This window comes from Cervus elaphus, chromosome 4, assembly GCF_910594005.1.
Source record: "Cervus elaphus chromosome 4, mCerEla1.1, whole genome shotgun sequence".
Taxonomy (NCBI): Eukaryota; Metazoa; Chordata; class Mammalia; order Artiodactyla; family Cervidae; genus Cervus; species Cervus elaphus.
Window position 1 is genome coordinate 49,917,493 of NC_057818.1, and position 27,525 is coordinate 49,945,017.

The following is a 27,525-nucleotide window of genomic DNA, read 5'->3' on the forward strand; positions in this document are numbered from 1 at the left end:
TTAATTATTGTTGTTACTGCCTTATAGAGTTCTATTGATAACAATGCTATAATTCTAACAATAACAGTGACAGTTTTTTAGGGGGGAGGCCATGTGGCATGCAGGATCTTATAGGTTCAATCTCTTGTTCCCCAACTAGAAATTGAACTTATGACCCCTGCAGTGGAAGTGCCGAGTCTTAACCACTGGACCACCATGGAATCCTAACAGTGACAATTTGCTGAGCCCTTACCCTCTGCTAGGTGTTAAGGTGGGTGTTTGACCACATCCCTGTGATGTGGTTAGGGTGAAAACTATTGTCATTATTAGCATGTCCCTCCCTTCTAAAGACAGAGAAACTGAAAGTGAGAGAAGGGACAGAACTCATAGTCAGTCCCTGTTAGAGGTGGGATCTCTAGACTTTACTGGTGGTCCAGTGGCTAAGACTCCATGCTCCCGATGCAGGGGGCCTGGGTTCGATCCCTGGTCAGGGAAACAGAGCCCATGTGCCACAAGTAAATATCCTGCTTGCCACAATGAAGATTGAAGATCCTGCGTGCTGCATCTAAGACCTGGCACAGCCAAATAAATGAATTTTTTAAAAAGAAGTGGGACTTCTGAACTCAGCCCCTGTCCCTAACCTGCCTCTCCTCATCCCCAGGCCTCATCTCCCCCAATGGCGCAGGTACCAGGGGAAGTGGACAACATGGAGGGGCTACCAGCCCCCAATAACAACAACCCTGCAGCCCGCTGGGACAGTCCCGATCGGGGCTGGGAGCGGGAGCAACCAGCCGCCTCCACTGCAGCAGCCTCACTCTTTGAGTGCTCCCGGATCAAGGCCTTGGCAGGTACCTGGAAGAGGGCTGGGGTTGGGGGTGGGAGAGAAGGAAGGGAAGGCACTGCTGGGGTGGTGTCTGTATACCTTGATGACCTGGAGGATGGGAAGAGGGTTACAGACACTTGGAACTGGAGTTTTTAGACCAGCACTCTCCAGTAGAACTTTCCATGATAATGGAAAATTGTTCTCTATCTGTGATGTCCGGTATTGTTTAGTTGCTAAGCACGTCCAACTCCTTTGTGACCCCATGGACTATTAGCCCACCAGGCTCCTCTGTCCATGGGATTCTTCAGGCAAAAATACTAGAGTGGGTTGCCATTTCCTTCTCCAGGGGATCTTCCTGACCCAGGGATCGAACCCATGTCTCCTGCATTGGCAGGCAGATTCTTACCAGTGAGCCACCTGGGAAACCTCTCATAGAACCTTAGAAATGTACAATCCCAGAAACTTGGGACTTTCTTTTTTTTTTTTTTAACTTGGGACTTTCTAAGTGTGCTTCCTTAGAATCCCAAAATGCTGACATCTAGCATCTTAGGACCATGGAATGTCATACTCAGAGATTCTTTGAATCCAAGACCTTTAGAAATGGCGACTCTTGTAAACAGAACTTTGTAATCACCGATCTTAGACATTTTAATTGTTGGGTCTTAGAATCTTAAAGCCTCAGAAATCTAGACTCTAATATACATAGGTCCTTAGGGCTTTATAATCCTAAAGCTTTAGGATTTCAGATTAGAAACATGGATACTGAGCACTTTGAGAAAGAATGACCACACCTTCATGTTTTTTTGCACTGAAACCCTCAGTCTTGGGACAACTAGAATGGTTTGTCACACTACTTTGATGTTTTAGGACAATATAAGCAAAAACCAGAGAACTGTATAGACTCTTAGGACCTTAGACCTTTGGAACTTTAAGTTCTTGAACCTTTGGACTTTGTATTCATGGAGTTTTAGAACCTCAGAAGTGTTTAACCCTCAATACTAAAGTTTTATGAGCAAAGACCCTTCTCAGACACACAATTCCATAATTGTAAGCCTTTAAAACATTAGACCCTTAGCATGTTGACCCTTGGAATGTTAATATCTCAGAAATGTGGCATGTTATACACATAAAATATATATTGTCAGAGTCATGAAATCCTAAAATCCCAAAGTCAGTATCAGTTCCCTCAGAATCTCAGAATGTTAGTAACTCAACATTTGACAATCGTGGGATCTACAATACTGAGATTCTTGGAACTTTATAAGATGTTAAGCATCTCATTAAATTCATGGGCCTCTGGGGAAGCAGGTGACATACACAAATGAATGGTCAACTGGGTGCTCTGGTCAACTGGTCACCAGCTCTAAACCCTAGGAAATGTGGGCCCAGAGCTGCTAGCTCTGATGTTTATCTGCCATTTCCCAATTAAAAAAAGAAACTGTAAGTAAGTGCACAAAGTCTGAACCAGATTCAACCCATAGATTGCTGGCCTCCTCTGGTTTCGACACCTAGAAGGATATAAACATATACTCATGAAAACTTAAAACTGTACTTAATTTTATCATTTTTTTGATCGTACCATACAGCATGTAGGATCTTAGGTCTCCAATCAGGGATCAAACCCATGCCCCCCGTATTGGAAGTGTAGAGTCTTAACCACAGGACCACCAGGGACATCCCAAAAATGTATTTTTAGACTCTTAGATTTAAAACCTTGGGCATGTATCCTCTTAGAATTCTAGAATTTATTATTTCATCCACAAAATATTTAGGCAGTGCCTGCTCTGTGCTTGGCCTGCTCTGTGCTTGGACAATAGGAGGGACGTAGTGGTGACTGAGGCAGCCCAGGTCCTGCTTCTCCAGGGCTCCCAGTCCAGTGGGAAAGTTAGATCCAGTCTGGCTGTGATGAGCCACAGGGATCAGAGCTGAGATGGGGGAGGCATGGGCAGAGGCCAGACGGGGAAGCTCAGAGCTGTAAGAACCCAGATGAGGGGCCTGATTCAGGAAAGAGGATCAGAGTGCTCCATGGAGGAGAAGATGGCTAAGCTGAGCTCCAAAGGACGAACAGGAGTGAATCCTGGGGAAGAGAGTGGAAGAATATCCCAGAGGGAGGGAACAGCATAGGCAAGACCGCCAGAAGTTGAGAGTGGCTGGAGCGGGGTGGTGAGTAAATGATGATGGGAGAGGAGGCAGTGGCAGCCAGATCTTGAGGAGCCTTGTTGGCCCTTCTGAAGAGTCTGAGGGCACCTGGGACTATGGGGAGATTTTATGCAGAGGTGGGATGTGTCTATGTGTGGATCAAGGACTCTACAACTTTAAGAACCACTGATTCGAAAACACCAGCCCCAGACACTTCAGATAGCATCCAGTCCAGAGAAATGTAGGGACCTCCTTTAAGGAAAAAAGCTTTCTCATACACTCCCTGTGTCTACTTAAATTATTACAACTGTGGTTTTCTGTTGTCTTTTTTCTTTTCCATTATGGTTTATTATAGGATATTGAATATAGCTCCTTGTGCTATACAGGAGGACCTTGTTGTTTATCCATTCTATACATTTATAATAGTTGGCATCTGCTAATCCCAAACTCCCAATCCATCCCTCTCCCACCCCCGCATTCTCTGTGTCTGTGAGTCTGTTTCTGCTTCATTTGTGTGATATTTTAGATTCCACATATAACTATTATCATTGAACTATGGTTTTCTTAAATGTACAAAAACACACAGCTCTGTTTATATCTCTTATGCTTGTTCTGGAACTAAAACACATAAATTGGATTGAGACTCAAACCACAAACCAGTAACTTCAGCTTAACAATGACGTCAAGATGCTGCTCTCCTACTGCGCAAAATGCTATTATGACATAGACAGCTACTGTGCATTTTCTTTTGCATCTCTTTGCCCACTTCTCTCATGGTTTTCTTTATTCAAACTAAAGCTAAATCTTTGAGCAGAGTCCTCTGTAAATGTTTTTGCATGAATTTATTTAAAAAATTGTCTGGATCCCGTGCTCAGAGAATTTGTGGTTCACTGGTCTCATGTGTCTGTTTGAGGCCCCATTCTCTCTCTCTCTTAAAAAAAAAAAATGATTTATTTTTCTGCTTTGGGTCTTAGTTGCAGCATGCAGGATCTTTTAGTTGCAGCATTTGAACTCCTAGTTGCAACGTGTGGGATCTAGTTCCCTGACCAGGGATGGAACCGGGGCCCCCTGCATTGGGAGCTCAGAGTCTTAGCCACTGGATTGCCAGGGAAGGCCCAGGGGCCCCTATTCTCTTGATCTACTCTTTTATTCTCTTTTATTCCCAAATCTCACATCAATGCCTTCTCTCTTATAGGCAATCATTGTGATTGTTTTAATGCAAATCTTTTTCTCTGCATGTGGATAACTTTGCAACATGTATTGCTAATTCCTTTGTATGCATCCATATTTTTAAACTCTTTATTAAAATATCACATGAACAGAGAAAGACAGATATATTGTGTGGCCAACATTTCCACAACGAGTACCCCCTTATAACTAGATTGGGAAACAGACTCTGACAGCCCCAGAGAAGCCCCCCTCAGGCTGCCTCTATATCATCCTGAGAGTAAACACTGTCTTAGCTTCTAACACTGTACATTCAGTTTGCTGGCACTTGAACTTTATATAAATAGGATCATGTAGTGGGTACCCTTCTGTGTTTGGTTTGATTCACTCAGCACTCGGCTCATGAGATTCATCCATGTCTACCTATACTTGTAGGCTGTTCCTTTTCATTGTTGTATAGTATTCCACAATGTGATTATGGCATAGCTTATCCGTTCATCTGTTGATGAGCATTTGAGTTGCTTCTACTTTGGGACTATCACAAACCAGATGATTACAAACTAGAGACTAGTGGTATCACAAGCGATTACAGATTATTGCTGCTCTAAACTGTGTAGTATACAAGCACTCATGTCTGACAGCTTATACCCACCCAGGAGTGAAATTGTTGTGCCATTTGGTATGTGTATATCTAAACTTTAGAAGAAACTTCTGCTTTGGATAATTTTACATTCCCACCAGCAGTGTATGAATGATTCAGTTGCTGTACATCCAACCCTTGGTGTGGTCAGTCTTTGTAATTTTAACCATTCTGATGGATGTGCATTCTATTGTGGTTTTAATTTGCATTTCCCTGATGACTAAAAGCAACTAATGAAGTGGAGCGCCTCTTCAAAGATTTACTTTGTGGATATGCTCCTGTGAAGTGCCCATTCAAGTCTTTTATCTACTTTCTTATTAATTTTCTTGCCTTTTTTTTTTCTTTTTTTCTTTTTTTTTGGCTGCACTGCAGGCTGTGTATGAAAGCTTAATTCCCCAACCAGGGATCAAACCCACACCTCCTTCATTCAAAGCGCAGAGTTCTAACCACTTGACGGCCACAGAAACCCCTTCCTGCCTTTTTTCTGTTTTGTGGATGTTCTTATATACTTTGGGTACAAATCCTTTGTCTGATATATGTCTTCTGAGTATTTTCTCCCACTATGTGGCTTGTCTTTTCATTCTCTTAATGTTGCCTTTAAAAAAATAATTTTATTTATTGTTTTTGGCTGTGCTGGGTCTTCGTTGCTTCACGGGCTTTCTCTAGTTGTGGTGAACAGGGGCTTCTCTTCCTTGCAGCGCTCGGGCTTCTTGCTGCGATGGCTTTTCTTCTTGTGGAGCCTGGACTCCAGCGCGCATGGGCTCAGTAGTTGTGGTGCTTCGTTGCTCCACAGCTCTGGGATCTCCCCAGATCAAGGGTCAAGCCTGTGTCTCCTATATTGGCAGGTGGATTCTTTACCACTGAGCCACCAGGGAAGCCCGTAATGTTGCCTTTTGGTGAATAGTGTTTCTTAATTTAAAGGTAGTTTAATTTGGTAATTATTTAATCATGATTTCCTATATGGCTCACACTCTGTGTCTTGTGTAAGAAGCCTTTGCCTGCACCAAGGTCATGGAGATATTCTTTGATGTTTTCCTCTGAAAGCATTATTGCATTCATTTCACATCGAGATTTCTAAGCCAAATGGTATTTAGTATGTTTATTATTATATACAGTGTGGGTCAAAGTTCTTTTCTCCCCCGCCCCCCCCCACCCCCCCCTCCACCATGAATGTCCAGTTGACTCAGCTCCACTTATTGAAGAGATTTTCCTTTCCCTACTGAACTGCCATTTCACTCTGTTGTAAATCTGGGAGCCCTGTATGTGTGGGTTTGTACATACAGGTATGGCTAATCAATGCATGTTTTATCATGGTCTCAATTGCATTTTTGGCATCATGTTCTCATTCAGCGCTATGCCGTAGAGCCTCAAGACTCATCCATGTGGCTCTGTGTGCCTCTAGTCTCACTGCTGCGGGGAGCTGATGGTGTGTATTCGTCATGCTCCACGTTCCCAGTGATGGACAACCAGGCTGTCTCCAGCCCTCAGCCTGTCCCTGCCCCCTCCCGCCAAACAGCACGGAGCTGAGGCATCGTCATGTGTGCTCCTTATAAACCAGTGTGGAGGGACTTCCCTGGTGGTCCAGTGGCTGAGACCCTGCCCTCCCAATGCAGGGGACCTGGGTTCAGTCCCTGGTCAGGAAACTAGATCCCACATGCTGCAACTAAGACCTGGTGAAGCCAAATAAATAAATAATAAGCATTAAAAAAAAAACAACAACCCATGTGGGAAAGTTTACAGGACATATACCTAGGGAAAGAATTATTGGCCCACAGAGGGAATGCACTAATTTAATTTGACTCAGATTGTCTTCAGAGTGGGCTTCCCTGGTGGCTGAGATGGTAAAGAATCTGCCTGCGATGCAGGAGACCTAGGTTTGATTCCTGGGTCTGGAAGATTCCCCTGGAGAAGGGAATGGCTACCCACTCTAGTATTCTTGCCTGGAGAATTCCATGCACAGAGGAGCCTGTTGGTTAAAACCCCTGGGGTCCCAAAGAGTCAGACACGGCTGAGTGACTAACACAACGGTTGCCCCACCAGCTGGCATGAGGATTATGATGTTCCCACATTTCCATCAATACCTGGTATCTCCGGCTTCCTCACTTTTCTCAGACTAATATCCAGTGTATCGTTTACATATTGTCTCTATCCTTTCTTGGAAACCAGTATAGTTAAGGGAGTAGTTAGTCCCTGCTCTATGAAAATCTTGATGTATTAAATATGTGAAAAAATTAAACTCTTATTCTAAGGACATGCATTTCACTTAAAAAAATTTTTTTTGGTCACACTGCACAGCATGTGGGACCTGGTTCCCTGACCAGGGTCGGAACCCTCACCCCCTGCACTGGAAATGCAGAGTCTTAACCACGAGACTGTCAGGGAAGTCCCAGGCTTGCATTTCACTTGAGATTGGTGACTACCACAGTGGGGAAGAATATGTAAATGGCAAAATAGTATGAGCACAATGGCAGACAAAGAACAATTGTAATTTGACTTAGAGTCTTGACAACCCAAAGATGTGTATGGCAGCTAGAGGACCAGGAGGAAGCAGATGGGCCCCTCAAAAGGGTAAAATTGAGGAGAATTCAATGAAGGGACTATTTACAGATGTGTGGAGATTCCAGGGACTGGGAGAGATCCCGGGGAGTGCTGAGAGGGGAGAGAGGCACCTCCAGCAGGAGTGGGGGCTGTAGGAAGCGCCACCAGGCCCTGGGGGAAGCCTAGTCAAGCAAAGAAAGTGAAAGTGTTAGTCATTGTTCAGTCATGTCCAACTCTTTGCAACTCCATGGACTGTAGCCCACCAGGCTCCTCTGTCCATGGGATTTCCCAGGCAAGAATACTGGAGTGGGTTGCCATTTCCTCTTCCAAGGGATCTTCTCGACCTGGGGATCGAACCCAGGTCTCCTGCATTGCAGGTAGATTCTTTACCCTCTGAGCTACCAGGGAAGCCATGCCCTCCTCCAGGAGATCTTCCTGATCCAGGGATCGAACCTGTGTCTCTTACATCTCCTGCATTGGCAGGCGGGTTCTTTACCACTAGGAAACCCTGGGGAGGAAACAAATCCCTCTCTCCTCTCATCTCCTGCTAGCCAAACCCAACCAGAAGTCTGAGGCCTCTAATGACCCGAGAGCCCATTCCCACGGTCCACCCTGGCCAGCCTCCCTGGGCTCAGAGCAGGTGCACCAGAGGAGGTGGCACCAGAGGGGCAGATGGAAGGCACCCGGCGAGGTAGCCGCACGCGCTCACCGGCACAGTCAACGTTCAATGTCAACTTAGGCCAGAACTGGCACTCTAGGACACATTTGGTTTCAACCCCACTGTGTTTTGTAAAAACGTAAATCAGTTGCCAGCATTTAAAAATAGGGAGATTCTTGTCTCCAGATTTCTGGCACCTCGTGGGCTATCCCGTGGTACGGCAGCACCGGGCCTTCACTCCCGTGAGGCTCCAGTCGTGCGGGGCTGTGTGGCTGCTGCTCCCTTTTACCAGGGCCTCTTTCTCCCTTGTGGAGCCTGCCTGGCCGAGGTGGGCATTTCAGTTCTGGACCCCAGCTCCATGCTAACGAGACTGTAATCACAAACTCCCAAATCTCACTGCATCGTTCTCTATAAAGTCACCATCACAGACAGTCCAGGATGTGTTTCTTCTCCTTCTTTTTTAAAAGAGTATTTATTTATTGGCTGCACTGCTGTGTCTTCGTTGCTGAGTTCAGGCTTTCTCTAGTTGCGGTGAGCGGAGGCTACTTTGGTGCACAGGCTTCTCACTGCAGTGGCCTCTCTTGTTGCGCAGCACAGGCTCTGGGAGAGGGGGCTTCCCTAGTGGCAGCTCGTGGGCTTAGGTGCCCTGCAGCATGTGGAAACTTCTTGGACCAAGGATCGAACCCGTGTCACCTCTGTTGGACTACCAGGGAAGTCCATCCAGGATGTGTTATTGTTAATTTTCTTTGCAGATCACGGAAATGAAGTTACAAAATTAAAAACTATTCTCCTGAGTCCTTGTTTTCCAAGCATGCATTCCCAAACACCCAGGGTCCCCCAGAGCCCACTGAAGTAACCCTGACCTAGTCTAAACCCCTCATTTTGGAAATGGGAAAACAGAGGCCCAAAGAGGAGGGATGGGCTTTGGGCTTTTCCCAACATAGCCTGTCGTTAGTAAAGGCAGAGCTGAATCCAGTTGCCCTCATTCTGCCCCTCTCAGGGGATGCTCTCAAGTTCCACTCGGGCCTCAGCATGAACCGTAATCTGCTATGGGCATTGGCTGTCAGAAAGCAGGATAAGCAAACACCCCATTTACATATTTTCCGTCATCACTTCCTTATGTGTGATCAGTGATCATGTGTTCACACAGGTCCCCCATCCCATCCAAAAGTACACAACCCACATTTAAACAAACAAGGTTTGCCATTTGGATTCACTGGGTTGTTTCTGTATATTCAGAAAACATTTATTTTTAAATTTTATCTATTATCTATTTGGCTGAGCTTGGTCTTAGTTATGTGGGATCTAGTTCCCTGACCGGGTAGGATATGGCATATCCATACAATGGACTACTGGGGCTTCCCAGGTGGTGCTAATGGTAAAGAACCCACCTGCCAATGCAGGAGGCATAAGAGACGTGGGTTCGATCCCTGGGTCAGGAAGATCAGCTGGAGGAAGGCAAGGCAACCCACTCCAGGATTCTTGCCTGGAGAATCTCCATGAACAGAGGATCCTGGGGAGCTACAATCTGTAGGGTCACACAGAATGGGACACAGCTGAGTGACTTAGCACCCACGCATGCACAATGGAATATTACTTAGCTGTAAAAAGGAATAAAAAACTGCTACATACCACAACATGGATGAACCTTGAAAACGTTATGCTGAGTGAAAGAAGTTGTACACAAAAGGCCACATGTTGTATGATCCCATTTATGTGAAGTGTCCAGAGTAGGAAAATCCTTGGAGACAGAAAATGGATGAATGGTTGCCTAGAGTTAGGAAAAGGTGGAATGGGGAGTGACTGTTAACAGGTATGGGGTGTCTTTTCTGGGGTGTTAAAAGTGTTCTGATATTAGATAGAGGTGATGGTCGTATAACTGTGTGAATATGCTAAAAACTACTGAATTTACAACTTAAAAGGACAAATTCTATAGTATGGGAATTATAGCTCATACTAAATCTGATATTTAAAAAAGAAATGACAGGAAGAGAGGTCCCAAACAATTTCTTTGTAAGCAGCAAGGAGAAGTTGCACACATCCTCCCCACCTTGCACCTCCCCCTTATGTCATCCCAAGCCTTACTCCTTGCCCCAGGGATGGGGGAAACCTGGCAATCTAGCTACCACAGAGGGGAAGATGTGGTTCCTGCCCTCAGGGAGCATGCAGTCCAGCACAGTCCTTCCTCTTAGTTCCCCCACAGCCTGTCAGTGGCTAGCCCTTACTTTTTCATCTCTAAAGAACTCCAAGATGCCCCCTCTCCCATCCCCTCAGTGTCGGCCCTGGTCCAGCCTCTTCCTGTCTCTCCTGAGTCCTTTCCCCAATCTCCTCCCTGGGCTCCAGGCTGCCATTCTTGCCCTCTCGGATGTACCCTCCCCACAGCAGCCAGGGATAGTCCTAAGACCCAACTCTCATCCTCTCCTCCCTCCTTAACCCTCAATGACTCCCTAGACTATTATCTGTGTGCGTAGGCACTCAGTCGTGTCCGACTCTTTGCAACCCTAGGACTGTAGCCCACCAGGCGCCTCTGTTCATGGGATTTTCCCAGGCAAGAATACTGGAGTGGGTTGCCATTTCCTCCTCCACGGGATCTTCTCTACCCAGGGATCGAACATGCTTCTCCTGCATTGGCAGGCGGATTCTCTACAGCGGAACCACCGGGGAAGCCCCAGCTTATTATCTGTGCCCCCACTAAGCTGAGCTCTGCCAGAAAAGGGCTCTGGCTGAATTCAGAGCCTAGAACAGTGCCAGGCGCATAGTGGGCGCTCGAATACTTACTGAACGAATGAACAGAGCTGAGTAGGGTAAGAAACAAGACAGCTTTCCTGTGGAACTGATAGCTCAGGAAAATTTAAAGGACAGGGCGGTGAGGGAAGGGCGTCCCAGATAGGAGGAAGCACCTGCACAGACTTGATAGTTGCAGAGAGCTGGGCCTGGGCAAGAACTGCCTGGGCCTTGGAGGGCTGGGGTGAAACTGATAGGTGGAGTTCCTGGAGGAGTTGGGGGCTCATCAGGACCTGTCCTTCAGATGAGCGGGAGGCCGTGCAGAAGAAAACCTTCACCAAGTGGGTGAACTCGCACCTCGCCCGCGTTGGCTGCCACATCGGGGACCTCTATACGGACCTCAGGGACGGCTTCGTGCTCACGCGGCTGCTGGAAGTGCTGTCCGGGGAGCAGCTGGTGAGGGGGCCAGAAGGGCTGGGGAAAGGGGGCCGCCCTGGGGTCTCGGGCTGGGCTACTACAGGGCCAGGCTAATGGATGGATGGAGCTTACTAGAAAGGCTGAGTGGGTTAAAGACGCCTCATTCGGGTGGGCGGGGCCATGGCACAGGGTGGAGCTTAGCTGGGGAGAGCCTAGGGGGTCTGGCTTGGAACAGAGGTGGGATTCTGTCTAAGGAGCAGGCTGTCCTTAGGGGAGGGACTCTGGGCTTGGGTGGGGCTCTGTTGGAAGTGGGGCGGGGACTAATGGAGAACGATGGAGCTTTATTAGAAGGGCTTGGCTTGGATATGCAGTAGCAGGAGGCATGGCTATAAAATTGGGGCGGAACTCTGTTTCAGGGGTCTATGGTAGAGGGCGTGGTTGTCATCTGAAAAGTGAGGCCGAGGTCCTGGGAGTCTGGGGATTAAATGGAACTCTTGTATGTATATGGCATATTGTATGGTTTGCAGTTATATTTCTGGGCTTGGATGGGACTTCGTTGCAAAGGGTAGGGTTCTGATGGAGCTAGAGATTGATGAAAGGACCAGAGCTCTGGAAGTCGTGAAGGGCACAAGGTATAGAGCAGGAGCACCCTTGGAAGGAATAAAGCAACTGAACAGCAACATAAACAAGAGGAGAATCCTGGAGTGGGGCGGGGCTTGAAAGGAGTGGGCATGGCTCTAGGCAGCAATCTTAAGAGGAGGAAGTAAGGGGTGTGGTCATGGGACTAGTGGCAAAACAGTGGTGGCCCTGGAACAGAGAGCCAATGGAAGGGGCGGGAGTAAGACTATGGGCAGGGGGCAGGGCTTCATGATAAAAGGTGTGGCTATCAGTTTAGAGGTGGAGCTTAACTTGAAGGGGGCGGGGCCAGGAACTAGAATAAGCCCTGAAAGGACAAGGCTTACAAAGGGTCTGGCTATGAGTGGGGCAGATCTTCTTTAGAAGGATTGCATCCTGGGGCTTTGATAAGGCTGAGGGGGCGTGGCCTGGGCCAGGGGTAGAGGGGCATATTTATGCAGATGACCTTCTTTGGTAGAGATGGGATCAAGGGCACGTGCTCTTGGCCAGGCCCTGGCTCTCCTAATTACCCTGCCGCCCTAGCCGAGGCCCACGCGTGGTCGCATGAGGATCCACTCACTGGAAAACGTGGACAAGGCCCTGCAGTTCCTGAAGGAGCAGCGTGTGCACCTGGAGAACGTGGGCTCACATGACATCGTGGATGGGAACCACCGATTGACCTTGGGGCTGGTCTGGACCATCATCCTGCGCTTCCAGGTGATCCCAAGTGACCCCAGCCCAGCCCAGCCCACCCCCCGCGCCGAGAGAGGCCTTAAGAGGCTGTCCCTCACCCACTCATCCAGTCATTCCAGAAATATTCCTAACAGGCTCCAGGAAACAACACCATCATTACAATCATCATGCATATAGATTTTACTCTGCTCTAAGCACTTGGCATTTAATATGCACAATAACCCCATAAATTCGATATTATCCATTATCGCATTTTACCAACAAGGAAACTGAAGCCCCGAGAGGTGAAGTAATATGCTGAAGGTCACACAGCTGAGTAGTGGAGCTGGAATGGGCATCCAGGCAGTCTTTCTCCAGTTCAGAAACAAAATAGACAAATTTTCTGTCTTTATGGAGCAAGACATGGGGGGCAGCAGTAGACAGATAATAAATAAACCCATCAATATGCAAACAAGACATGTGGGGAAAGGACCAATTCTAAGCAGAGAAGAAAAAAAAGAGCTATGTAGAAAAGAATAGATTATGATAAAGCAGTAATAGGGATATAAAATAGCTAGTTGATCATATGGACCAGAGAAGGACTCTGAGAGAGGCTGATGGCTGAATGATTATGAAGATGAAAGGGAAGAGCATTCCAGGCAGAGGGCACAGCAGATGCAAAGTCCCTGGGGTGGGAATGAACTTGGCAGTTTGCAGGAACAGAAAGACCAGTATGATTAGACTAGGGAGCAAGGGGAAGACAGGGAGGAGATGAGTCAGAAGTGTCGGCAGGGCCTAGGTGATCTGTGATTAACAATTTAATCTTATTCTGTCTGAGATGGGGAGAAATTAGAGTTTTATCAAGAGAAAAGGCATCATCAGACTTAGAACTGTCCCTCTGGGTTGGGGGTCATCAACAAGATTGGGAGCTGGAAGCCCAAGGAAGAGGCTGGAGCTGGACTGGGGTGGGGCACAGGCAGGTGAAGAAGGGGCCAGGTGGGAAAGACTCGGTAGGGGGGAGTGGACATGCCATAGGGGAAGGGGAGGGGGAGAGAGTTGGTGCCCCCACCCCAAGCCTGAAGCTGCTCTCCCATCTCCTCTGTCGCCCCAGGGTGTGTGTGGGGGGGTGTCTCCCAGCCTCAAGCCCTCCAGACCCCAGCAGCCATGTTTTGTATCCTCACAGATTCAAGTCATCAAAATTGAGACTGAGGACAACAGAGAGACACGCTCAGCCAAGGACGCGCTGCTCCTGTGGTGTCAGATGAAGACAGCTGGGTAAGTCCTCCATTCTCAGGGGAGCCAGGCCCTCACCTCTGGGCTTCCCCCCGGGACAGGTGCAAGGGTCAGCTCAAGTCCTCAGTGTCAAAAGTTGCATCTTAAGTTACCAAACTCTTCCAACCTTGGTGTATCACAATCCCGTATCACAGTGTAACCCGTATCACAATCTGGAAGAACTCAGACTCCTCAGGGGAACAATGCCGGGAGGTGGGGGGCTGTCCCCAGCCTGCCCCCTTCTTTCCTTCCACCTGGTCCTGCACCTCTAGAGGCCTCAGGTGCACCTGTGTGGACCCCTGGGCCCTATTCCTGATCTCTCCCCCACCCCACACCCTTGAGAGTAACCCGCTCAGCCTAGGAGGGCACACCCAGGGCTCAGGCAGCTGGGATGGGAAGTTCAGGGTCCCGGTATCTTCAGTGGGTTTGAGAAGAGGGGCACACAGACACCGCTGGGCATGCCCCCTGGTCCCCCAGCTCTCTGCTCTGCTGGGAAAGGCCTGGCCTGAAACTCAAGTGCCCTCTGGAGAACAGCCTGGGGAGGAAGGAGGTAGGGGCAGGCATGGATGGAGACTGGACGTTCTCTGTCTCTTGTCCTCCTGGGGCTGCCTCTCTGTCTTGCAGTGCTATTTGTTCTTCCGTGTGTCTGTTTTTACCTCTATATCTGCTTTTCCTTGTTCTGATCTCTGCCTCCCCCCGCCCTTCTCTCTTCTTCCTTCTTCCTTTCCCCACCTCTGCCTGTATCTCTCTCGCTCTGTCCCTCCCTTTTCCTTCTTCCCTTTGTTTCTCTCTCTTGCTCATCTCCCATCTCTCTCAATCTCTCTCCCTCCTTCTCCCCATGCTCTCTCCATCTCTCTGTTCCCTCCTTCCTTCCTTTCTTTTCCCATATATCTATGTATCATCTGTGTCTATCTACCCATCTGTCTACCTACCTACTTTTCTATCATCTATCTTTTATCATCTATCTATCCATCTCTGTTTCTCTTCCTCCCTCCCTCTTTCTCTGGACTTTCTCCATCTCTGCCTCTGTCTCTCCTTTCCACGCTGCCAGTTACCCTGAAGTAAACATCCAGAATTTCACCACCAGCTGGCGTGATGGCTTGGCCTTCAATGCCCTCATTCACCGACACAGGTACCACCTGGCCTCCTGGGGCAGCTCGGCCCTGCACCCTACCCCCACCCTGTCCCTCGGGTGCTCACCTGTACATGGATGTGTATAGATGCCACTCACGGACACAGGACCCACTCCCTTCACCTCTCTGCTTACATACACATTTCCAGTCACACACATGCTCTTACACATTTACACAGAGATGCACACACACACAGACCCTGTGCACTCATGGAGACCCATGTGCCCACCCATAGATGTGTGCACACCTGCATACACTCATGCACATATACAACTTCTACATGGACCTGCTGCTTGGATGCTCCCAGGACGGGCAGCTCACTTACTATGGATGGTCCACTCTGGTGTGTCCACAGCACCTCCTCCTATTAGAAAGTTCTTCCTCACAGTGAGCCCCCAAGTCCTCCTTCTGGCTCCCTGCTCACCCACCTATTCCTGCTTTAGGGTCTGGTGCTGAGCTGACTGAGGAAGGGTTCCCAGGTAAATTACACCCACATCATGATTGATAACCTGGAGGAGGGCATGGCAACCCACTCCAGTATTTTTGCCTGGAGAATCTCCATGGACAGAGAAGCCTGGCCAGCTACAGTCCATGGGGTTGCAAAGAGTCAGACACGAGCACACACGTGCACACACAGACTGAGCACACACGCACGTCATCCATAATAACGGGTCTGTTCATATGACAGATGGGGGAAACTGAGGCCTGAGACTGGAAAGGACTTGCTTCCGGTGTGAAGGAAGCCAGAACCCACATGTACACACTCATGTATATGGGGAGACCCAGCGCCACCTACATGCCCATCAACCCACAAGCTCTAACTGGAGTCCTGCTAACAAGGGGAACATCACTGAGTGTCCCCGGCATGTTCTAAGTGCTTTCCAGTAAGTCATTTAATATTCAGTGAGCCTATAGGCAGAGCCTGTTATTCTCCGCTTTTTACAAATGAGGAAACGGAGGCACAGAGCAAGACAGTAGCTCACTCGGAGTGACAGCCAGGAGAAGGCTGGGCTGGGGTTTGAGTCAAGAGGGCGGGCTCTGGACCTCACATTTCCAAGCGCTACACAATACAGTACAGAACCCATCCACATAGGTACATGTGAGTCATAAAGTCAGACGTACACGTGGGCTTCCTGGTGGCTCAGAAGGGAAAACGTCTGCCTGCAATGTGGGAGACCCAGGTTCGATCCTTGGGTCGGGAAGACCCCTGGAGAAGGAAATGGCAACCCACTCCAGTACTCTTGCCTGGAAAATTCCATGGACAAAGGAGCCTGGTAGGCTACAGTCCATGGGGTCGCCAAGAGTCGGACACGACTGAGCGACTTCACTTTTCTTTACACGTGCCCTCACGCAGCGCTCGCCCCACAGCTACATGGCGCACAGACACGCACCAGCGCACACGGCTTTCCCCTTGGCCGGGTTGTGCTCCTCCTGCCCTCGCCCTGGGTGGGACTCAGACAAGGATGTCTTTTCACCCGTTTGCCCACCGGCTTTGGAGCCTGCCTGCTGCCTGCCCGCTCTGTGCCCCTGCCCAGGCCCGATCTCGTGGACTTCAGCAAGCTCACCAAGTCCAACGCCAACTACAACCTGCAGAGAGCCTTCCGCACGGCTGAGCAGCACTTGGGGCTGGCACGTCTCCTGGACCCTGAGGGTGAGCCCTGCACGGCCCCAGCCTGGGTTTCCTCCTGGGGGACTCCCAAATCCAGTGCTGCCCCCAAACTCAACTGCAACACCCACCCAAAGCCCAAGATCATTTCTAATTCAACTCCCTCCCAGTCCCCACCTCTTCCTCATCACCAGTGCTACCCCCTTCCGGGCCCCATATCTTCTACTTTCTCCATCTCTACTTGTTTTTTTTTTTTTTTTTTGGCCATGCTGTGGGCCTGGCTGGATCTTAGTTCCCCAGTCAGGGATTGAACCTGTGCCCTTGGCAGTGAAAGCCTGTAGTCCTAACCACTGGACTGCCAAGGAACTCCTGTTCATCTCTGTCTCAAACCCAACCCTATCTCCATTCCTATGTTCAACTTACCCCTCCTTCCCCAACTCCATCCTTTTTTTTTTTTTTAAACTTTTTACTTTTGTATTGGGGTATAGGCGATTAACAATGCTGTGATAGTAATAGTTTCATTTGAACAGGAAAGGGACTCAGCCATACAAATACATGTATCCCTTCTCCCCCAAACTCCGCTCCCATCCTCCGCTCCCATCCAGGCTGCCACAAACATTGAGTGGGGTCCCATGTGCTATACAGTAGGTCTTTGTTGGTTATCTATTTTAAATATAGCAGTCCCAACCCCATCCTTGGGCTTCCCTTGTGGCTCAGCTGGTAAAGAATCCACCTGCAATGTGGGAGACCTGGGTTTGATCTCTGAGCTGGGGAGATCCCCTGGAGAAGGAAAAGGCTCTCCACTTCAGTATTCTGGCCTGGAGAATTCCATGGACTGTATAGTCCATGGGATCCCAAAGAGTTGGACTTGACTGGACATGACTGAGCAACTTTCACTTTCAACCCCGTCCATAATCACCTCCCTGCCAAACCCAAACCCCCCAACCCCAGCCCCATCCCTAAAGCCAACACCACCCCCAACCCAATCTCCAACACCATCTTCATTCCCATCCCCAGCCCATCCATATTTCTGCCCGCATGCACAGCTCTGCCCTCATTCCCAACCCCTTCCCATTTTCAGTCTGTCCCCAACCCCACCCCTGACTTCAACCTCATTCCAAATTCATGGTCACACCCAATACCAGCCCCCCATCTCTAGGGTAATGGCCATGATCACACCCCACCAATTCTCTGTATCTGGAATAATGGTTGCTTCCTTTTTCCGAACACCTATGGTGTGCCAGGCACATGGCTGGAAGTTGTATCAACACTGTTCCCTTTCACGCTCACACTGATTCAGTTGGAAAGAAGTCATCAATCCTGTCTTAAACTGATGGAAAGGAAGGCTCAGAGATGTGGAGTCACTCATCTAGCATCACACTGAAAACCCAGTAAACAGTACTTTCTGATTCCAGAATTCATGGACTTAGTCATTCCTCTGCCCTGCCTCTTACAGTGCCTGGCACATAGTGGGTGTTTATTGGATGTCAGTTTTATGAGGTGAAGAAGAATAAGGGCCAAGTATGATGCTATGCATTCAGTGGGTAAATTGAAATGATAATCAGGATTTATTGAGTTTCTCCTTTATGCCACTATGAGTATTCTCCACTATGAGTATTCTCTCTCATACTCACAGTGTTCTTAGGTGGCAGGCACTGTGACTGTCCTTACTGTAACAATGCGGAAACTGAACTCAGAGCAGTTCAATCTATTTTATTAGGATATTGAGTGAGTAAGTGGTTGAGTTAGGATTCAAGCTCAGGCTGCCTTCAAAGCCCATGTTCTTGACCTCAAACTTCATATACCATTCATACACTTAGTTTATGTATTTATTGAGCTTCTGCTGTGTGCTGGGCATGGCAGGGACAGTGGTAAAAGACAGGCATAGCCCTTGTCCTCATGGAGCTCAAACTTGATAAAGACACAATCACATAAGGCAATGTGTAATTAGAAATTGGGCTTCCCTCATGGTTCAGATGGTAAAGAATCTGCCTGCAATGCGGGAGACCCGGGTTCGATCCTCTAAGGAAGGGAACTCACTCCAGTATTCTTGCCTGGAGAATTTCATGGACAGAGGAGCTTAGTGGGTTGCAAAGAGTCAGACACAACTGAGCTACTAACACACACACGCACAATTATAAATTGTGATATATTCTAGGAGGAAATGATAAGAGGCCACGAGGAAGAATAACAGGAGGAGATCAGGTCTAGACAGGATGAACAGGAGGAAACTTGAGTGGAGCCCTGAAGGGTGAGTGGGAGTTTGGCACATGGGAAAGGGAACAGTGTTCCAGACAGTGAGAACAGCATGTGCAAAGGTCCTGAGGTGGATAGTAGAATGAATGGTGTGTCCAAGAAATCACTATATATAATTTCTCCATGGTGGTGTATATGTGTCAGGCACTGTTTAATCCATGAAATGGAACCTCACTGGGCAGATAAAAAAACTGAGGAACAACAGCAGACTTCCCTGGTGGTCCAGTGGTTAGGACTGCACACTTCTGCTGCAGGATTACAGGTTTGACCCCTGGTCAGGGAACTAAGATCCCACATGCTGCTTGGTGTGGTCCAAAAAAAAAAAAAAAAAGACAAACTAAGGAACAGAGAGGTTAGTTATCTTGTCCAAGGTCTCACAGCTAGGAAGACTGAGTTCTCCCAACCTCTCCTCGGTATGTTTGATCTCTCTGTCAGAGTGCTCATCGTCATGCTCTCTCCTTTACCCCTCAGATGTGAACATGGAGGCTCCAGATGAGAAGTCCATTATCACCTATGTGGTCTCTTTCTACCATTATTTCTCCAAGATGAAGGCTCTGGCTGTGGAGGGGAAACGGATTGGAAAGGTACAGGAGCCCAGGAATGGAGTGGGTGGGAGCCTGGGAACCATACGGGGGTGTATCTGGAATAAGACTGACCCCCCTCCCTTCCTCTGCCGGGTCAGGTCCTGGACCAGGTGCTGGAAGTGGGGAAGATCATTGAGCGCTACGAGGAGCTGGCGACCGAGCTGCTGGCCTGGATCCACCGCACCGTGGGCCTCATCAGCAACCAGAAGTTTGCCAACTCATTAAGTGGGGTGCAGCAGCAGCTTCAGGCTTTCACGGCCTACTGCACGCTGGAGAAGCCTGTCAAGTGAGGCCTGGTTCAACAGGGAGGGTGGCAGATGGAGGTGTGGAGGCAGGGTTCCTGAGCTCAGGCCCCTTCAGGTTTCAGGAGAAGGGAAACCTGGAAGTGCTGCTCTTCAGCATCCAGAGCAAACTGCGGGCCTGCAACCGTCGTCTCTACGTGCCCCGGGAGGGCTGTGGCATCTGGGATATTGACAAGGTGAGGCTGAGGATGTAGGGCAGAGGAAGGGTTGCCCTGTGAGGTTGTATAGGTTGTGCACTGCTCAAGGGAGCCCTTCTCATTGTAGATGTCATGGATCTGACATCCATTCTAATGGTTTTTCCAGCAGTAAAGGGTCACAAGGAAGCAAGATTTTTTTTTCCAGTGTGTGCAAAGGTGCCACAAGTGCTGAGCATGACCTCAGACAGAGAAGCCAAGGCCATTAAACTGTGGGGAATTATTGGAATCTTATTTATTTATTTGGCTGCCCCAGGTCTTCATGGCAGCATGTGGGATCTTACTTGTGGCATGTGAACTCAGTTTTGGTATGTGGGATCTAGTTGCCTGACCAGGGATGGAACCCAGGGTCCCTGCATTGGGAGGACACAGTCTCAGTCACTGGACTACCAGGGAAGTTCTGAGTTGTTGGAATCTGACTGCCTCTCTAGGCGTGGGGACAACTGGAGAAGGCAGAACATGAGCGAGAGGCTGCCCTCCGGGCCGAGCTGATCCGGCAGGAGAAGCTGGAACTGCTGGCCCAGAGGTTTGACCACAAGGTGGCCATGCGGGAGAGCTGGCTGAATGAGAACCAGCGCCTGGTCTCCCAGGTATGGGGCGAAGGGCTTGGCTCCGGGGGAAAGGGAGAAAGGGTGGGGCTGACGGCCCTGGGACCAGAAAGGGAGACTTCTTGATTTCCTAAGCAACAGAGAAGTGTTGGATTAGTCTCCTAGGTGACAAATGAAGGTGGGATGGGAGAATTGGCTTCCTAAGTGACTGGTGGGGGAGGGATGTGGGCCTGCTCTCCAGGGTAATAGGAGAGTGAGGCAGGTCTCCAGAGTTAACTAGACAGGACAGAATTAGTCTCTTCAGAAATAGGGAGAGTAGTTAATTATCTCTTAAGTGACAAAGGAGGTTGTTATCAGGTGTCCAGTGTAACTCAGAAGGCTAGAATTGGTCTCCTAAGCAACAGGACAGGGTAGGCCTGGTCACCAATCTCTAAGGAAATGGAAGGATGGGGCTTGTTTCCTGGGTAACAAATTTAGGGTTAGAGATGTAACAGGGAATGGTGGGGCTGGTCTCCAGGGTAACTGGGGGATGATGAGACTGGTCTCTAGGGTAACTGGGGATGGTGGGGCTGGTTTCCAGGGTGACAGGGAAGATTGGAGATGGTCTCCAGGGTAACTTGGGGTGATGGGGTTGATCTCCAGGGTAACAGGGAAGGATGGGACTGGTCTCCAGGGTAACAAGAGCAGGTAGGGGAGTTTCCAGGGTCACACAGTGTCAAGGTAACAGGTTAACTGCTGAGTCATTATGGATGAGCATCCGTGGCCTGCCCTGCCCCAGGACAACTTTGGGTATGAGCTGCCGGCGGTGGAGGCAGCCATGAAGAAGCACGAAGCCATTGAGGCAGACATAGCAGCCTATGAGGAGCGGGTGCAGGGCGTGGCAGAGCTGGCCCAGGCCTTGGCAACTGAAGGCTACTATGATGCCCGCCGGGTGGCAGCCCAGCGCGACAGTGTCCTGCGCCAGTGGGCCCTGCTGACTGGGCTGGTAGGTGCCCGGCGAACACGGCTCGAGCAGAACCTGGCTCTGCAGAAGGTCTTCCAGGAGATGGTGTACATGGTGGACTGGATGGAGGAGATGCAGGTAGGGGCCAGATCGGGGACCAGTGCTGGGGGTGGCCTACCTGGAGGGGAGGGAGGGATCTTTACCCTGAAAGAGTTGTCAAAGATGGAGAGAGAAGAGGAGAGAGACAGAAAGAGATAAAGAGAAAGGGAGACAAAAAGAGTGAAAGATACAGAGAGAGACACAGAGGCAGAGGAAGAATGTATGAGAGACAGAAAAATCTCTGGAGAAATAGAAAAAAGACACAGTCGTACAGAGACAGGCAGGGACAGACAGAGACGGAGGTTAAGTCAGAGGAAGATTCAGATGGTTTCAGAGAAAGAAATCAGAAAAAGACCTGGAGAAGCAGACCCAAAGGTATCGCCAGAAATCTATTAAAAAATGGCTACAGAGAAGGACACACAGGAAGATGGAATCCATTTGTGAAAAAGAGAGAGACCTATGAGAGAGAGATAGATGGATACAGAGCGAGATGCAGATAAGATGATGGAAGCAGAGAGAGAGATACAGACACAAGACATGGGGAGAAAGAGATAGGAATCGAGATGGAGGTAGAGAAATATAAACAAGAAAGGGATGAAGGCAGAGAGAGAGATGGAGCCCAGAACTATGGAGACGATGAGAGACGGAACATCCAGAGAGACAGAGATGGAGAGAGGTGATGACAGAGACAAGGAGTCTGAGACAGAGATCAGAGTTCAAGTGATGGAGTAGAGGAGCGAAGGCTGGCGTGGGCGGTGGGTGGAAGGGAGAGTGGCCTGCGGGCTGGTGCCAAAGCCACACTCAGGGCAGCTCTTACCTGTAGGCTCAGCTGCTGTCCCGGGAGTGTGGGCATCACCTGGTGGAGGCGGAGGACCTGTTGCAGAAGCATGGACTGCTGGAGGGGGACATCGCGGCCCAGAGTGAGCGGGTGGAGGCCCTCAATGCCGCTGCCCTGCGTTTCTCACAGCTGCAGGGTGAGTCTGGGGTTGAGGACTGGGGTGGAGACTTTCAGGGCTTGTGCTAATAGAAGCAGAATGTCAAAAAAATAAAAAAGAAGCAGAATGTCTCCTGAGATACAGATGAAGAAGTGAGCTCCCCATCTTTGGAAGCATCCAAACACCAACTAGGATCACACTCCATCAGGGACATCACATGGGAAATTAGTGCCTTGGGTGTAAGGCTGGCCCACATGACTTCTTCCTGCTTTGAGATTCTGCAATAATAGTTCACATTTTTTGAGCATTTGTTATGTGCTAAGCCTTTCACAGCGGGGTCTCAGTGAATGCCATAAAAAGACTGGGTAAGGCAGTTATTGTCAAGGCCTGCTCAGCATTAGGCGATAGAAACTCAATTTCAATTAACTTAAGGAGAACAAGGGAAGGTATTGGCTGATGTAACTAAATGTGTAAGAAGGGTTGAGTTTTGCTTCAGGTATGGCTGGATCCAGGGATAGTTCAATGATGCTTTTAAGACTCCACCTCTCTCCAACTCTAGTGTTTATGTTTGTGTCACTATTGGACAGTCCCTCCCCTTGTGGTATAAATCTGGGACCATCCAGCCCACATTTACATCCCAGCAGCTTCATAGATCCAGCAAGAGACAGGCCCCTTTCTCCCAATATTCTGGCAAAAAGCCCAAGGAAAGCTTTCATTAGCCCATGGTGGGTTCCATTCCCACCACTCAGCCAAGCATTATGGCCCAGGGCTATATACATCATCTAATTGGCCACATCTATGTGACATGCTCACCCAGGGCTAAGAGTGGGATCAGCTCCCTCCAAAAACATGAACTGAGAAGGGGGCAGGGATGGGATGCCATTAGCAGAAGCAGGGCCATGTGTGCCAATAGGGAAAAACTTAGACTGACTCTAGAAAGTTTCTCATTTTAGTAATGTCAACACCCTCCAGCTAAAGACCACTAGGAACCCTGCTGTAGTCAAATCAAGCTTAATTTGCATGCATGGGAGTATGGGGACCATGGGGCATCTTAGTAAGAGGATGTTAAGAGGGGCTTATTGTAGGACGTGGGCTTGTGTTAGGTGATTTGGGATGATTTAACGTAGTGTATTTTGCTGCAGGTTGGATGCTGTCAGGAAGTTGAGTAATTAGATGATTGTGCATCTTAATCATTTTTAACCAGGTGGTGGGAGGAACATGATTGGCAGGAGTGGTTCACCTTGGCCAGGCGTGGGTGGGCAGGCAGGTGACTGTTTTGTGGTTTGCACAGTGACCTTGTTTTGTGTGCACTCAGACATGATTGTGGAATGGTCTTGTCTCCATCATGATTGTGGAGTGGTCTTTTTTTTAAAAAAAATGATTTTATCTATTTATTTTTTGGTTGTATTGGGTTGCTGTGCGGGCTTTTCTTTAGTTGTGGTGAATGGGGGCAACTCTCTCGTTGTGGTGCATGAGCCTCTCATTGTGGTGGCTTCTCTTGTTGCTGAGCATGGGCTCTAGGGCACATGGGCTTCATTAGTTGTAGTTCCCTGGCTCTAGAGCATAGGCTCAATAGTTGTGGCCCATGGACTTAGCTGTTTTGTGGCATGTGGGATCTTCCTGGAGCAGGGATCGAACCTGTGTCTCCTGGATTGGCAGGTGGATTCTCTACCACTGAGCCACCGGGGAAGCCCTGCTGAGTGGTCTTATCTGGTGTTTTGTCTTGTGCAACTGTGTATGAGTGCTGACAGCATCAATACTGCTTTTTTCTTTCTCACTGATGAGGAAACTGAGGTTCAGAGGTGCAGAACTGATAAGAGGGTTTGAAGGCTGATCTATCTCATTCCTTTATCAGGAGCTAAGGCCCTTGGGAATCCTGGTGCATTGTTAGACTATGAAGAGGCTCTCCAGCTTTCAGGGGCTACCCAGGTGGTATAGTGGTTAGGAATCCTCCTGCCACTGCAGGAGATGTGGGTTCGATCCCTGGGTTGGGAAGATCCCCTGGAGGAGGAAATGGCAACCCACTCCAATATTCTTGCTTGGAAATTTCCACAGACAGAGGAGCCCAGCGTGCACACACACTCCAGCTTGCAGGATGGTCAAGGGAGTTTCTCACTCTCATGGGCTGGGTCATGTCCTAAGAGCAAATGTTGAGGTCTCCTTCCAAGCCCCGGTGCAGGCATCCCCATCCTAGCTCAGTCCATCACCAACCTCACAACCCCAAGAGACATCATTCATTTGTCATCCTTCACGCTTTGTTCTTATGGATGTTTGTCCAGGAGGCTCCCCCTGTCTTTTCCTTGTGAGATCTCAGGGCCCAATGATAATGCGCCAGCAGTGCCGTGGAAACAGCAAAGAGGCTAGTATGGGGTGTGTGTTGTCATGGTGACGGAAGGCAGCAGTGTGTGTGTTGTCATGGTGATGGGAGGCAGCTCTGCCTGCGAAGTGGTCCAGAGTTGGCCTCCTGATGTACCACTTCTTAGCTGATCCTGAGCAAGCAGCTTTCCTCCCTGAGTGTGAGTTTCTTCATCAGCAAGATGGAGCTAAGGAGGATACTGGCCTCATAGGATGGTTGTGAGAACTCAGTGACATTGGGTCAGAGTAAGGGCTGGATACATGGATGCCATTGATTTTTACCAGTTGGGTGCCTTGGAATTTGGGTCAATTTCAGTGAATGTCCAGCAATGCATAAACCCCACATGCCATCTAGGGCAGTGTCTCGCCCACTGTTTTGACCCAGTAAGAAATACATTTACCTCATGACCCACAGTTCACAGGCACATGTGCAGACACACAGAGAGACACACAGAGACACAAAGCCTTTGGAAAACAATGCTTCCCCTTACTTCTCATATTTTCTATTCCTTCTACTCTATTCCATTAAAGAAATGCTGACTGCCACCCATTAAGTTAATCTCACAGTTCTCAAACTAGAGATCCAGGTGTGTGCATGTGTGCTAAGTCACTTCAGTACTGTCCGATTCTTTACAACCCCATGGACTGTAGCCTGCCAGGCTCCTCTGTCCGTGGGATTCTCCAGGTAAGAATACTGGAGTGGGTTTCTATTTCCTCCTCCAGCAGATCTTGCCAACCCAGGGATTGAAACCACGTCCTGCTGCTCCTCCACTGCAGGCAGGTTCTTTAAGAGGTCCAGGAGGAAATATTTGAAGATAAAGAGGAGTTTAGGTCATCACTGGGTTAAGAGATAAGATGACAGAGGATGAGAAAGGGGAGTCAAATACATAGGTTAAGAATAGAGAGGCTTCATTTTGTCAATTTCCGAAGGAAAGACACTGGGCACTTAAACTAAAATATAAAGATTCTAGGATTCTCTGAGTCTCCATTTGCATCCTTCATTCAGTCAGTAAGGCACCATTTTCACTAAGCTACTGCTCTGGGCTCCACCATGTTCTGGGCAGTGGTGCGAACATGGTCTGATGGAGACAGCCCCAGGTCTTGTCCTTATGGGGCTCCCACTCCAATGGGAGAGACAGACTGTTTGCCACAGCCCAGAGGGGTCAGAGGTAGGATGAGGGAGTCACAGGCAGAGTGGCCCACGCTGGGATAGGGGAAACAAGCCTGGGCGAGCCTGGTAAGGTGCCTGCTCCAGATTTGAGGTGTTGGGGAAAGCTGCCAGGAGGAGGGGACGCATAACCTGACATCTGATGAAGTCGGGCCAAGGACTCGGCAGATAGCCTGTACCACCCTCTCTTGGGCGGCTCCTGGTCCGTGCCCAACCTGGGATCTTCCCCTTTCTGTGGCCCAGGCTACCAGCCCTGCGATCCGCAGGTCATCTGCAACCGCGTGAACCACGTGCACGGCTGTCTGGCGGAGCTGCAGGAGCAGGCGGCCAGGCGGCGCGCGGAGCTGGAGGCCTCGCGGAGCCTGTGGGCGCTGCTGCAGGAGCTGGAGGAAGCCGAGAGCTGGGCCCGCGACAAGGAGCGCCTCCTGGAGGCGGCGGGCGGCGGCGGCGCGGCTGGCGCAGCGGGAGCGGCGGGCGGCGCACACGACCTGTCCAGCACCGCGCGCCTCTTGGCGCAGCACAAGATCCTGCAAGGCGAGCTGGGCGGGCGCAGGGCGCTGCTGCAGCAGGCCCTGCGGCGGGGCGAGGAGCTGGTCGCGGCCGGTGGCGCCGTGGGTCCGGGCGCCGAGACGGTGCACCTGGCGGGCCTGGCGGAGCGCGCGGCAAGCGCGCGGCGGCGCTGGCAGCGGCTGGAAGAGGCGGCGGCGAGGCGCGAGCGGCGGCTGCAGGAGGCGCGGGCGCTGCACCAGTTCGGCGCGGACCTGGACGGGCTCCTGGACTGGCTTCGCGACGCCTACCGCCTGGCAGCCGCGGGCGACTTCGGCCACGACGAAGCGTCCAGCCGCCGCCTGGCCCGCCAGCACCGCGCGCTCACTGGGGAGGTGGAGGCGCATCGCGGGCCCGTGGGCGGCCTGCGGCGTCAGCTGGCGACACTGGGGGGCGCCAGCGGCGCCGGGCCCCTGGTGGTGGCACTGCAGGTGCGCGTGGTGGAGGCCGAGCAGCTGTTCGCCGAGGTGACCGAGGTGGCTGCGCTGCGGCGCCAGTGGCTGCGCGATGCCCTCGCTGTCTACCGCATGTTCGGCGAGGTGCACGCGTGCGAGCTGTGGATCGGGGAGAAGGAGCAGTGGCTGCTGGCCATGCGCGTGCCCGATTCACTGGACGACGTCGAGGTGGTGCAGCACCGGTGAGCGCGCACCGGTGGGACTCCCGGTCCCCTTCGTCCCGCACGCAGTCTCGATTTCCTTGATTCAACAATTTTCCCATGTTCACTCACTCGGAACCAGCGTGTGTGAGCTTAGTCGCTCAGTCCGGTCCGACTCTTTGCAACCCCATTGGACTGTACAGCCCACCAGGCTCCTCTGTCCACGGGGTTTCCCAGGCAGGAATACTGGAGTGGGATTGCAATTACCTTCTCCAGGGGATCTTCCCAGCAAAATGGGAATGATACTTACTGGTCCCAACCTCATGGGCTCCTGGAGAACAGTAAATGAATTCATATGTGCAAAGTAGTTAGCAAATGCCTGGGTCCAGGGAGCATTCCAGGGGCGTTTCCTGCTATTCCTGTGAGACGTATAGTCACCTGGCTATATTAACCTCCAGAAATTAACCTCCAGAGATGGCCCAGCACGATGCCTCCCCCGGGACTCCCATCCCTAGATGGGAAGGATGTTACCCCTTGCATAGATGTTACTTCCCCAACTAATAAAACCGTTCTGACCCTTGTCACTTTCTCTTCTCACCCCACTTTACATTTCTTCA

General features: G+C 50.0%; 1 protein-coding gene across 2 annotated transcripts in view; it reads left to right on the top strand.

Annotated features, from left to right (window-relative positions):
* SPTBN4 (spectrin beta, non-erythrocytic 4) overlaps positions 1–27,525 on the top strand; it is a 78,625-nt gene that overhangs the window by 2,131 nt on the left and 48,969 nt on the right. For both annotated transcript variants that reach the window (XR_006340562.1, XM_043899189.1), the window contains exons 2-14: positions 641–827; positions 10,973–11,124; positions 12,244–12,417; positions 13,556–13,647; positions 14,696–14,776; positions 16,313–16,428; positions 19,111–19,223; positions 19,322–19,509; positions 19,584–19,701; positions 20,151–20,309; positions 21,046–21,348; positions 22,133–22,283; positions 26,011–26,950. Coding sequence is in view for 1 of the 2 variants with exons in the window: in XM_043899189.1 (XP_043755124.1) it covers positions 641–827; positions 10,973–11,124; positions 12,244–12,417; positions 13,556–13,647; positions 14,696–14,776; positions 16,313–16,428; positions 19,111–19,223; positions 19,322–19,509; positions 19,584–19,701; positions 20,151–20,309; positions 21,046–21,348; positions 22,133–22,283; positions 26,011–26,950 (2,774 nt within the window). In the remaining variant the exon portion in view is untranslated. The remainder of the gene's footprint in view (positions 1–640; positions 828–10,972; positions 11,125–12,243; positions 12,418–13,555; positions 13,648–14,695; positions 14,777–16,312; positions 16,429–19,110; positions 19,224–19,321; positions 19,510–19,583; positions 19,702–20,150; positions 20,310–21,045; positions 21,349–22,132; positions 22,284–26,010; positions 26,951–27,525) is intronic.